At 38.3% G+C, this 13,863-nt stretch overlaps 1 protein-coding gene across 3 annotated transcripts in view; it reads left to right on the top strand.

Annotated features, from left to right (window-relative positions):
• FILIP1 (filamin A interacting protein 1) overlaps positions 1-13,863 on the top strand; it is a 280,061-nt gene that overhangs the window by 180,138 nt on the left and 86,060 nt on the right. For all 3 annotated transcript variants that reach the window (XM_044001801.1, XM_044001800.1, XM_044001799.1), the window contains exons 3-4: positions 3,147-3,320; positions 8,253-8,431. In XM_044001801.1, the coding sequence (XP_043857736.1) occupies positions 3,147-3,320; positions 8,253-8,431 (353 nt within the window). The remainder of the gene's footprint in view (positions 1-3,146; positions 3,321-8,252; positions 8,432-13,863) is intronic.

The raw sequence follows: 13,863 nt of genomic DNA, 5'->3' as shown, positions 1-13,863 counted from the left end.
CAGGAGGCCCATCCCAGTTCCTTCAACACTAGAGTCTTTCCTGCTAACATTATATATTCATCTTATTCTCAATTTTCTCAACTGTAAAATGGGGACAATAACAGCACCTACCACCCAGGGTTGTTGTGAGGATCAAATGATAGATTTGATAGAGAGACAGACAGACAGACAGATAGATGATAGATGATAGAGATATAGGTAGGTAGATGTAGATAGATGACAGATAAATGATAGATGATAGGTAGATGATAGATAGATGACAGATAAATAGCCAGATAGATGATAGATATATAGTAGGTAGATGATAGATAGACAGATGATAGGTAGATAGACAGACAGACAGACAGACAGACAGACAGACAGATAGATAGATAGATAGATATATAGAAGCACTTAGCATAGTTTCTGACTACATAGTAGGTGCTATATAAATGTTTATTCTCTTCCTTCAATAGCCAAGCATGGAGGAATGGTAAAGCACATACTTGAGGGTCAGAGCCTTTGAGTTTGATCCCTTCTGTGCCTTTATACTGGCTATGTTGAGTTTTGGGGCCATGTCATTTAACTTTTCCAGACTCATGTTTCCTTATGTGCAAAATGAAAGTGTTGAACTAGATGATCTTTTAATGTCTTTTGCTCTTGTTCTAGAGACGTGATTTCAAATCACATGCATTTACCATCTTTGTGATCTTGGACAAATCACCTAATCTCCCTAGTCTTCAGTTTCTTTATTTGTAAAATGAGGAGGTTGGATCAGATGGTCTCTGAAATCCCTTCTCAGCTATGACTTTATGATCCTTCACGGGACAAAATTCAATAATTCCATAAAAAGTGTGCCATTAGCTACGCATAAAGAGAATGAGTATCAGTGGTTCAAACCTACAATCTTGACAGGGAAAGGAGCATATAATACACTCTCTATTGACAAGGGCTCAGAGTTTTGTTCACATAACAAGATAGGTATATGTTAGAGCCCATAAAATGCTTAAAAGTAATATTTCAACTTCTTGTCATGTTGGCCTTAGTAACCAGTGCATAATAGCTATAAATCTTATGGCTTTCACAAAATAGCCAGTAAGAATCAAAGTTTCTAAGAAGACAGCCAGTAGGTCTCACCATTCCCCTTCAAGGTGATTATGTTTATAGGTGAAGAATGGTTTCCTAAGGTCACTGGGGAAGTCAAAGTGGGGAAACTGCAGGAGTACTTCGAGAATCTTTGACATGGATTCCTAGAAAATATGTTGGAAAGTAGAAATATTTGAAAGGAAGAGCTGGAAATATATTGGGGAAATTTCTTATAATATGTGAAGTGTAAATAGTGTCCCTGGAGGAGTCTTGGGTATGGCAGCCCTAGTCACTCTAGGAATTTCTCAGCTGGTCATAAAAGTACAATATGTTGGGCTGTCATCACTAAAGTAGGTTGTACAGAAGTCCAGCCAGGCTCAGCCTGACAGGGCCAATGAGGTCAGTTCCATTTCTGCCCGTGGAAAGACCACCATTCTTGGCAGCCACACCAACAGGGCCCTACTGCAGAGCCCTCACCCGCTAGATGAGTGCCCAGAAGGATGGGGATGACTCCATAAGCACTCCCACTGGAGCAATCTGCTGCCAACCCCACACCAGCAGCTGTGCCTAGAGGGAGGCCTGAGCAGAGAGGAAGGTAGAATGGGTTCAACCCAAGAAGCTGAACCAGGCTGGGTAGAAAAGAACAAGCATATTGTCTGCTGTCACTATACGTATTCTTATCCAATAACCTCTAATCCTTATTACCTGCCTCTGGGAGATGGGAGTGGTGCTCTGGGCCAGAAATTTCCAGGGAGCAGTAGGAGCCTCTTTTTCTAAAAAACCTTTACCACTAGACTTGCTAATTTGTCTAACCGATTAAAAAGTGACTGTGCCAAGTATCTAAGCCTTGTCCAGTTTAGTCCTTTCAGACTCTTTGTGATCTCATTTGGGGTTTTCTTGGCAGAAATACTATAGCATTTCGCTCTTTCCTTCTCCAGCTCATTTTGTAGATGACGAAACGGAAGTAAACAGGGTTAAATGACTTGCCCAGCGTCACATAGCTAGTGTCTGAGGTCATATTTGAACTCAGGTCTTCCTGATTCTAGGCCTAGTGTCTGACTCTTGATGGCCTCTTTTGGTGGTTTTCTTGGCATTTCCTTCTCCAGCTTATTTTATAGATGAGGAAACTGAGACAAACAGGGTTAAGTAACTAGCCCAAGGTTATACAGCTAGTAAGTGTCTGGGGCTGAATTTGAACTCAGGTCCTCCTAACTCCAGGCCTGGCACTCTATCCACTGGGACACCTAGCTACCCCTCCAAGCCTTACATTTTGGTGTGAAACCTCAGTATTGGTACAAAACTCAAAAGAGCACCCTATCATGTACTATGTATATTTTCATGCATGTGTTTCAGTGGAAAATGCATCATTTGAAGGGAATAGAAAATTGCTAATTTCATAGGACGTTGTAGCAATTTGAGCTTATTCCAAATGGAATTACAGCAAAGAGATGGGGAATGGCTAAATGGAGGGTTTTCTTTTTCTTTTCTTTTCTTTTCTTTTCTTTTTTCTTTCTTTCTTTTTCTTTTTTTGCAGGGCTATGAGGGTTAAGTGACTTACTCAGGGTCACACAGTTAATAAGTGTCAAGCGTCCAAGGTCAGATTTGAACTCAGGTCCTCCTGAATCCAAGGCTAGTGCATTATCCACCTGGCTGCCCCTGGAGGATTTTCAATATCAGCTTTTAAATACTGTGTTGAGAATATAAATAGAAACTATAGTTTGTCCATTGACCTCAAAATGCACAGAAACTGGAGAGTTGTTGCAGGATAAGCCCTACCCCCCTCTTTGATTTATCATCTCCCAGACAAAAGCAATTTCTGTGCAGTTTAATATTAGCACAGATCTTCTTATGCTTGGGCGCTTCCTAGCAACCTGATATGGAATATCTGCTTGTTAATCTTCTTTTGGCAAACAACTATCAGAATTCATGGTAAAATAAGAGAGAAAGCCATGCTCAGTGAATTTTCCAATCAAACGCACAGATGCAATGAACACTGATATTATAAGCAGTGTCTCTTTAGCAAGTCTTGAGGATAATCCAGGTTGCCACCTTACTAACCGTATTTCCCTATAATACCACAGGCCAGGGAAGATGTGATCCACATGCTGAAGACAGAAAAAACCAAGCCTGAAGTTTTAGAGGCTCACTACGGATCTGCAGCACCAGAGAATGTGCTTCGGGTTCTACACAGAGATGCCATCCTGGCTCAGGAAAAGTCCATAGGAGAAGACGTGTATGAGAAACCGATTTCAGAGGTAAGGATGATGATGGTGGTGGTGGTGGTGATGGTGATGATTATGATGTGCAGGATCATCTGGGATGGGGTCATGAGAGTGGGTAGTTTTCAAACTACTTTTCACAGACTTTAATTTTTTAAAAATTAAGTCAAATAGGGGGCAGCTAGGTGGCACAGTGGATAGAGCACTGGCCCTGGATTCAGGAGGACCTGAGTTCAAATCCGGCCTCAAACACTTTACACTTACTAGCTGTGTGACCCTGGGCAAGTCACTTAACCCCAACTGCCTCACCAAAAAAAAAAAATTAAGTCAAATATTCTTAATTTAATACCCTAATAAAGAATTGAGTGGGAGCATACATAGTGGATAGAGAGCTCTTCCCACAGTCAAGAAGAATCTGAGTTCAAGTCACATACTGACTGTGTGACCCCCAGGCAAGTCACACAGTCAACTCTCCAGAACAATGAGAGTCAGAACATGTGCTGATTTGAATTGGTAGAGTGAGTTCCTAAACCAGAAGCTCCCTACACTGATGAAATCACAGGTCAGGTCAAAAAATAAATGAATAATGTAAGATTAAGGTGGCATCATTTTGGGAAGATAAAACCCAGTTGTATCACAAAGATTTTTTTTTGTGAGGCAGTTGGGGTTAAGTGACTTTCCCAGGGTCACACAGCCAGTAAGTATTAAGTGTCTGAGGCCGGATTTGAACTCAGGTACTCCTGACTCCAGGGCCAGTGCTCTATCCACTGTGCCACCTCGCTGCCCCTATCACAAAGATTTAAGGAAGTATTTCTTTTTTCTTTTTTTTGTGTTTTGTTTTTGCAGGGCAATGAGGATTAAATTACTTGTCCAGGGTCACACAGCTAATAAGTGTCAAGTATCTGAGGCTGGATTTGAACTCAGATCTTCCTGAATCCAGGGCCAGTGCTTTATCCACTGTGCCACCTAGCTGCCCCTGAAGTATTTCAAAATGATAATCTTCTTCCCTCCTTTGCTCCCTTCCATGGGATTATTATATCTGGGCTAGAACACTTAGTTTTATGTAGTCTGTTACTCCCCTAAACAAGTGATGATGGGGATAAAAATAGAGCTCTAAGTGTTGGTCAGCTTTAGTGTTGAATTTATCTGACTGTCATTGAATTGGCAAGCAAATATTTTTATGAGCTTTGTCATTTGGATAGGTTCTTGCAAAGCTTCTAAGTGATTATCCTCTGTAGTGTTTCTGTCATTAGTAGACTGATCATGAGTTGTTAAAATAAGATGGGAAGCTACATGAGTAAAACTAAACCCAAGGCCTTTAAGCTGAAAAAAGATGTCTTAGAGCTTTATTTATACTTAATGTTTATTTTCATTTATTTATTAATATTGTATACTTGTATTACATTTATAGTTATTTTAATACTTTATATATTATATTTATATAAGCTTATATATATAATATAATTTATATAAATTTATATATTTTATTTTATATTTGTTTATATTTTATATTGATATTCAATAATTCTTTCTGATAGAATTCTATTAGAAGACTGTTTTTCTTGATGGTAAGCTCTTATGATGAACTTTCGTGATGAATTATAGAGTGAAGCATTAAGCAACCAAGTCAAAGAGATTTCTCGAAATATATAGACTTTTTTTTGTCCAAACCTCTGACTTAATCAAAATAGGGAGCTGCTGTTAAGGAAACTCCTTGGATCAATGTAGATAGACATTTTTGCAGATTCTATTAGAGTCTTAGGAAGGTTGCCAGAGAGGACATGCTAGGGTTACAGAGCCCATAGATTTCAGGTGCCATCTGGAACCCAAGTCTTCCTGACTTTGAGGACAATGTTCTAGTCCATGCTGCCTCTTATAAGAGATAAAAGAAATAAAAAGATGGCTACAGCTTACTTCCTAAATTTGAGGTTGCTTTCCAGCCTGTCAGTATGACAGCTCTGAGAGAGAAAAAGGATTGCTCTGGGTGGGGGGTGGCTTTCATAACATAATTATGGGCTGATAATCTCATAATTTTAAACTTTTACAGTTGAGAAATATGTTCAGCTCTACTTGTCTCTTTTCTTTCTTTTTTTTTTTTAGTGAGGCAATTGGGGTTAAGTGACTTGCCCAGGGTCACACAGCTAGTTAAGTGTCAAGTGTCTGAGGCCGCATTTGAACTCAGGTCTTCCTGAATCCAAGGCCAGTGCTTTATCCACTGCACCACCTAGCTGCCCCTGGCGATATATATTTTAAAAAGAGATCAGGGGCAGCTAGGTGGTGCAGTGGATAAAGCACTGGCCTTGGATTCAGGAAGACCTGAGTTCAAATGCGGCCTCAGACACTTGACACTTACTAGCTGTGTGACCCTGGGCAAGTCACTTAACCCCAATTGCCTCACTAAAAAAAAAAAGAGAGATCAGAAGGATCAGGAGTAAGTTTTTTATATGTGGAATGAATTTTTTAATCTTGGAGAGCTTTTGGTTTGATGGACCTTTTATGATTCTAAAAAAATTACTCAGCTGTCCCCCTCTCCCAAAAGGAGAGTATGTTAGGCTTTGGTTGCCAGTGTTTTACTTATCTCTGTCTCATACAGCACGTCTATGGTCACCCAATATCCTCTCTTTGATCAATTTCCTCTGGAAGATGACAATGGAACTTTGGACAGGAAATATCAGGGGAAGTAGGAGCAATGTCTTTTGAAGTCAATCAACAAAATTTATTTAAAAACCCAGAGAGAGGGGACAACCAGGTAGCACAGTGGATAAAGCACTGACCCTGGATTCAGGAGGACCTGAGTTCAAATGCGACATCAGACACTTGACACTTACTAGCTGTGTGACCCTGGGCAAGTAACTTAACCCCCCTTGCCCGCAACAAAAACAAACAAACAAATAAAAAACCCAGAGAGATTGTCCATACCCATTTTAGAATATTATGGGAAATGCCTAGTGGTGCAGTAGATAAAACACTGGACCAGGAAACAGGAAGGCCTGAGTTCAAATCCAGCCTCAGATACTTAATAGCTGTTTGGCCCTGGGCAAGTCACTTGATCTCTGTCTGCCTCTGTTTCCTCAACTCTACAATGGGGATAATAAGAGCATCTACTTCCCAGGGTTGTTCTGAGGATCAAAGGAGATCACATTAGCAAAGCACTTAGGGTAGCACCCAGCCCATAATAGGTACTTATTAATACTTGTATCCTTCCTCCTTCCTTGCTAACTGAAACCAATACAAGACAGCATAATAGGATCTTAAATGGAAAAGACCTGAAGAATAATTAAGTTCAGTGGTTTATTTTACAGAGAAAGGAACTGAGGCCCAAAAGGTGACTTGCCCAAGGTCACACAGGTAAGAGTAGGTGGAAGATGTAGGATTTCAAGTCAAGTCTGGTGTCTCCAATTTTTTCACTACAAGTTCAGCACTTTTTTCATCATTGCACCAGTTGCCTCCATACTAACACTGGTGGTAATGGTGTTCTTTCTCTGGGCTTCAGGAGACTAAATGACAATATACAACAGAGATAGCTACTGGACCTGGGATGTTATTGTTATAGGAAACTCCTAAATGAAGAAACAACCCCAATCAGTACAGGCCAGAACCTTCTCTCCAACTTAAAGTCTTAGGAGAGTTGCCCACTTGTTCAGGGTTACACAGCCAGTATATAACAGAGAGAAGACTTCAATCCAGGTCTTCCCCACTCCAAAGCCAGCTCTCTATTTACTGTGTTGCATCGCCTCTCAGCAAATTGGATTTAGTGTTAAATATGTCTTCTTTAGTAAATGTCTCTAGGGCTTTAAGTAGAGGATGATATTAAATTTGAGAAGGGTATGAGGTGGGTATGTTGTCAGCTTTTTGAAACAAGTTCTGAAGTCCATACTCTCTTAAACATCTTCTGCAAGTTGGATTGATCCTCTTTTAAAAGACCATAGTTTCTTTAAAACTCTTTGTCTTAAATGCTTATAGTAGTAGGTAAGCCTTTAAGAAAGGATATTTTGTGTATGGGGGGGGCAATGGGGGTTAAGTGACTTGCACAGAGTCACACAGATAATAAGTGTCAAGTGTCTAAGGCTGGATTTGAACTCAGGCCCTCCTGAATTCAGGGCCAGTGCTTTATCCACTGTGCCATCTACCTGCCCCTAAGAAAGGATTTTGATAAAAGATTATATTTATATCATTGAAGGAATTTGGTTGAATCCTATATTTTCTTTTTTTTCTGACAGTTTATGAAACACTGGAATTAATTGTTCTTTGAATGTTGGGTAGAGTTTGCTTGTAAATCGACCTAATCCCAATAGGTTTGTTATCATCATCATCATTATTTTTCCTTTTATAATTTGGGACTCATTTATGACACATTAAATTCTTTTTCTGAAAAACTAAACTAAACTAAATGGTTATGTGACTACTTCCTCAAGAGAAAGTGTGGCACATGTACATAGTGAGTTCCTAATCTTTTAGAGATCAAGAGGGCATTGCTGGGCATAGGACTTCATACTAAATCAGTAAATCTGTGGAAGAGCTTATTTTCCCAACATTTGAGAAACACGCCAGCTATACAAGAACTGTTATTCCTCTAAATGGAAGAAGATTCACATGGTTATTACTGAGTTTTCCATTGTGTGGTGCAGTGAAGAGTCAGGTTTGAAGTCAGAAGATCAGGTTTGACTCTTGGCTTTGCCACCTACTACCTGGGTGAACTTGGGCAAGTCCTAATCAATACGTTTCTTCATCTGTAAGATGAGGAGTTTGAACTAGAGGACTACTATAGTGGTCTTGTCTTGTTCTTAATCTATAAACCTATACATCCAATGGAGATCAAATAAATGATATAGGAGATGAAAGTCAAAAACTCCCAAACTTGCTTTTTTTCTTAATTACTTGAGGAATTGTAAATGTGAATGAAATATAATGTAATATAAATGAAAATGTAATGAAACATTAAGATCTTCTACTCTTTTGCCTCCTCAGCTGGACAGGCTTGAAGAAAAACAAAGAGAAACCTATCGGCGCATGTTGGAACAGCTCCTATTGGCAGAGAAGTGCCACAGGCGCACTGTTTATGAGCTAGAAAACGAGAAACACAAGCACACAGATTACATGAACAAAAGTGATGACTTCACCAACCTCCTGGAACAGGAGCGTGAAAGGTAACATTCTGCCCCACCCCCCTCCTCTTCCCATGACAATTGGATCCATTCCTAGGGATCTGGAGAGTTTAGAAACCCAATAGGTTTTGTATCATGAAGATTACTTTCTGTTTTGTTTTGTTTTTGCAGGGCAATGAGGGTTAAGTGACTTGCCCAGAGGCTGGATTTGAACTCAGGTCCTCCTGAATCAAAGGCCAGTGCTTTATCCACTGCGCCACCTAGCTGCCCCCAAAACCCAATAGGTTTTGAATGTCAGTCTTAGTCTTTTATGCCACTTTTACCTACAATTCCTTCTATATATATTGACAACCTGGATACCTTCCTTCCCAAAGGCACTTGAGATTATAGAACATAAGTGGAGGCTACTGCCTCTTCTGGGAAAAGCAGAAGCTCATTTCAGTGAGGATTATGTGTACACATAGAGGTGGAAAATGCCATGTCAATACAAACTATTCACAAAGACAGTGATATAAAATCATAAGGATAGAAAGGACCTTTGGAGGCTACCAATTGGAGTTCAATTTTTAAGACTTTGCAATTTATTATGTGCTATTTGAAATGATATCCTTTCTTCTTTTAGAAGTCAGTATCATAAATTTGCCCAGGAATTAAAAATTTGAAAATTTTAGAAGGATTCTCTTGCTTCCTAAGACCAATCAAGGCAATATAGCAACTTACAGCTTGACTGGGTAGAAAGAATTTAAAGATGGTGCTGAATCAAACTACCTACTTTATCTTTCATAATTTGTGAAACCTCCACAGAAGTAAAAAAGTTCTTGACTTATATCCCCATCACTAGTGGGTATTCTCAAAGAGGTCGTAAGGATTTCTATCTTTACCTCATTTGAAGCAGTTGGCTATAATGTAAAAACTCTCATTTTTCATGCTAGTGCTTCTTACTTTTTTTTATATATATTACAGACCCCTTTGACAGTCTGACAAAGCCCACTGACCACTTCTCAGAATATCTTTTAGTTTTTAAATTGAGGAAAATACATAGGAATACAAACGAAGCCATTTATAATGAAATATAGTTCTCAACATATAAAAACAAATGTATGATGTAATATATCTAGCAGAACATCTAATAACTACAGTATTTTTAAAGTTGTAATGAGCATGAATAAAATTTTGAGTTATTTGTCAAAATTGCTCTGTGTTATGAAAATACCTGATGTTTCTATTAATGAAAAAGACACAGGTATTGCTAACACTACCATGGCTTGTTGCCTACATTTATTATTGAAGTTAAATTTCACTTAGGGGTTAGTGGAAGTAAATGTCTAACTTTTTTCCCCACCTAAGTCCATGGATGCCCTAAAATTTCCCAACAGACCTCAAGGAAAGAACCTCTGCTTTTCACTTTCTTACTCCCATCAGGATTTGCTTTTTTATAATTTTTCCATCTCCTTCACAAAACTAGCTGCTTATGGAACCCAGATGCTTTAAGTCATTAAGCTGAATCTGCTTGTGTGTTTGAGGTTTTGGAAGTAGAAAGCTGTTGGAGATGGGCTAATTTTATGAGTTCTTTGAGTGACAGAAAAGAAATCTGATGTTTCCGTGAGCCTCCTCAAAAGAAAAATAATTACCAAAAGAAGGCAAAGAAAGTATTAAATGAATGCAAACAGCCTCCTCCTCCTCATCTTCCCTTTCTTCATCCTCTCTTCTCTTTTGCTGCTATTGGAATAGATTGTGAAGCACACTGAATTTAGAGTCAGAAGCCCTGGTTTTGAATCCACCTGTAGCACTTATTAGCTATGTGACTTCTGATAGGTCATTCCACCCCTTCTGATGCTCAGTTTCCTCATATGTAAAATGAAGATAAGGAAAATGTTTGTGAGTACCAAATGAGATAATAGATATAAAGAACCTTATAAAACCTAAATTATTATAAAATTGTCAGCTCTTCTTTTCATCATTTTGGCCAATAATACAGATCAATTAATCTAGGACTAATGGGGGTAGGGTGGGAGGAAGGGAAAAGGAGGAGACTATGAGGAGAAAGGTGGAGGGAAAATACTATCTTGAACGAGCTCATTTCACTGCTGAGTAGTTTATGGTCTTCTCAGGCTTTCTTTTTCTTTGTGTTACTGAAGGATTACCTTTATGCTCCAGTGTTTGTGTAATTTGTAAATATGGACAAATAGTTGGCTTAGTCTGACAATATTTTCTAACCAGTCAACATGGATAGTGTCCAGTTTCCAAATCTTTCCCAACTTCTTAGCTTCTGCCTATGAATATTACAGACTGATTTCAAATGAGAGCTTAAAAGATATGGGACACAGCTATCCTAGAGGATAACCCTTATTTGGAAAAGGGCGGATGGGAGTTAGCGACTGATTTTGATATTTTGAAATAAAAATTGTGAAACCTTACAAATTTCAATTTGATAAATGAAGAAAAAGAGAGAGAAACAATGTCATGCAGGGGTCAGCAAACTACAGCCTACTCAATTTTAATAAAGTTGCATTATATATATTTAATTTTTTTGCAGGGCAATAAGGGTTAAGTCACTTGCCCAGAGCCACACAGCTAGTAAGTGTCAAGTGTCTGAAGCTGGATTTGAACTCAGGTCCTCCTGAATCCAGGGCTGGTGCTTTATCCACTGCACCACCTAGCTGCCCCCTGCATTATATTTTAAAATGTAAAAACAATACTTAGATTTCCATTAGTATAAAAACAGACAGCAGACACGATTTGGCCCTCCTGCTATAGTTTGCTAACCCCTGGATAGTAGATAAAGAACTGACCTTAGAGCAAGGAAGATTTGAGTTTAAGTCTCAACTCTGACATGCACTGGCTTGTGTGAGCCTCATCTTAACTTCTTAGTACCCCGGGCAACTATCTAAGCCTACACATTGTTGAAAAGGGCTTGGGTTCACTGGTAGAAAGATTTTTTTAAAAGTCTGATGTTCTCTGTTTCACTGAAATAGCAGGTATAGTCCAATCCCCAGTAGCCAAAAAAAAAAAATATATATATATATATATATATATATATATATATATATATATATATAAGGAGAGACATAATCAAAATGACCTTTTCTCATTTTTATGTTTTAAATTACCCGAGTACTAGTATTACTTATACTTTTATAGGGCTTTGAGGTTTTAAAAAAGACTTTCCTCATAACAATCCTATAAATTAGATAGTGAAAGTGTTATTATCCCATTTTAAAGGTAAAGAAAGTAAGGCTGGAAGAATTAAGTAGCTAATAAGTGATGGTTAATTCATTTCAGATCTCAGGTTTCCTGGCTCCAATTCTAGTCCACTTTCTTCTATACCACATAGGCTTACTAGATAAGTGAAGGAGATAGTCAGAGTCCATCTCCACCACTTCCAGTGAATTTCAAATCAGCAGACTTGGATAAGTGACACATGAGGGCAGCAAAAGAATCAACAGACCATGATGGCTGCACCACTGATTGTGATTAAAAAAAAAAAAATCTGGGGCAAGGCTTGAGAATTAGAAAAGGGCAAATGTTGTTTTGACATTCAAAAAAAGAAAAGGATGGAGTCTTCAAATTATAGGCAAATGAGGCTGACTTTAATTCCTGACCCACTTTTAAACTGCATTATTAAGAGGATTTAAGAAAAAATTTACTTTCAGTTCCAAATTCTGTCCCTTCTTCTATCCTTTGAGAAGACAAGAAATATAATACTTAGTGTACATATGAAATCATCTAAAACATATTTCTACATTAGCCATGTTGCAAGAAAAAAAAGCAAGAAAAATAAAGTGGAAAATATGCTTCATTCTGCAATCAGAATTAATTGGTTCTCTCTCTGGAGGTAACCACCACCATTTTTTATAATGATTCTTTTGGCATTGTCATGGATCATTGTACTGATCAGAGTAGCTAAGTCTTTCACAGTTGATTATTGTTATAATATTGCTGTTACTGTGTGTAGTGTTCTCTTGATTCTACTCACTTTGCATCAGTTCATTAAATCTTCCCAGATTTTTCTGAAACCTTTCCCTTCGTTATTCCTTACAGCTCAATCGTATTCTATAAGAATCATATACCATAACTTGTACAGCCATTCTCCAATTGATGGGCATTTAAAGGGATGGGTTTTGAGCATTTAGAAAAGTAAGCAGTGATCAGTGAAAGTCAGGAGGGGTTCATCAAGAATAGGCCCCAACACTGCATTTTCTTTAGGGTTTCTTTCAACTCAAAATCCTGAGTCAGGTAATTCACATATAATTATTTTACAGATGAGGGAATTGAGGTTTAGAAGGGGTAAATGACTTGATAATTGTCAAAAAGCTAGTTGGTAGCAGAGACAAGAACTAAAGCCAGGCCTTTTCTAGTTTTAACAGTACCCTCTCAGGGGGCAGCTAGGTGGCACAGTGGATAAAGCACCTGCCCTGGATGCAGGAGTACCTGAGTTCAAATCTAGCCTCAGACACTTGACACTTACTAGCTGTGTGACCCTGGGCAAGTCACTTAACCCCCATTGCCCCGCAAAAAAACCAAAAAAACCCAAAAAAAAACAGTACCCTCTCCTTCATGGTTAGAAAATGGGCATTAGGTATAAAAGTCAACCAAGGCTTTAAAAAAAAAAAAAAAAGGTCAGTCCTGACAGACAAACCTCATTTCCTTTTTTGGCATGGTTATCAGACTGGAAAATCCAGGGTACAGTATGTATGTACAGAGAATGTAGCACACCTGGATTTCAGCAATGGAACTAGCAATTTTTTTTGAATGGGACTTTTGTGGGTAATTATGGAGAAAGGTGGACTAGATGATGATAAAATGAATTGGGTTCAGAACTGGTTGAGTGAACAACACAACTCGAAATACAAACCCAAGAATAATGTTTATAGATTAATGTCAATCTAAAGAGGAAGGGCTCTAATTGAGTACCCCATATTAGCCCTAGCTAAAAATTTTTATCATTGACTTGGATGAAGGTATAGAGGCTTATTTATCAATTTTTAAATATGCAGCCGCAAAGGCTAGCCAACACATTTATTGACTGAGTTAGATACAAAAATATCCTGAAAAACTAGAAAAATGTGCCATTTTAAAGAAGATGATATTTTGTGATGGGGATAGCAAATTACTTGCATTTACAGAAAATGAAGGAAAAATCATAACTTCAAAGGAATATGATCAGGATGATGAAAGGACTTCAGATGAGGACATGCTGAAGGAACTGGGAATGGGTAAGCTGGAAAAAAAGAAGAATTAGGGGAGGTATGAGGGACATTTTAAAGTTTTTGAAGGACTATCATATAGAAGAGGGCTTTGATGTGTTCTTGCACCAAGAACTGGGAGCAGTGGGTGGAAGTTGAAGACCAGAAGATTTGTTTCCTATTAATTTCATGCTTGGCTTGATTGTGTCTCCCTTAAGTATACAGGGAGACAACTGTCACAAATAATAAACATTTTTATTTAAAGTTTTGAGTTCCAAATTCTATTTC

The sequence above is a fragment of the Dromiciops gliroides genome, chromosome 4 (assembly GCF_019393635.1).
Source record: "Dromiciops gliroides isolate mDroGli1 chromosome 4, mDroGli1.pri, whole genome shotgun sequence".
Lineage (NCBI taxonomy): Eukaryota > Metazoa > Chordata > Mammalia > Microbiotheria > Microbiotheriidae > Dromiciops > Dromiciops gliroides.
The sequence above is the reverse complement of the archived record's forward strand: the minus strand, read 5'-3'. Positions and strand labels throughout refer to the sequence as shown.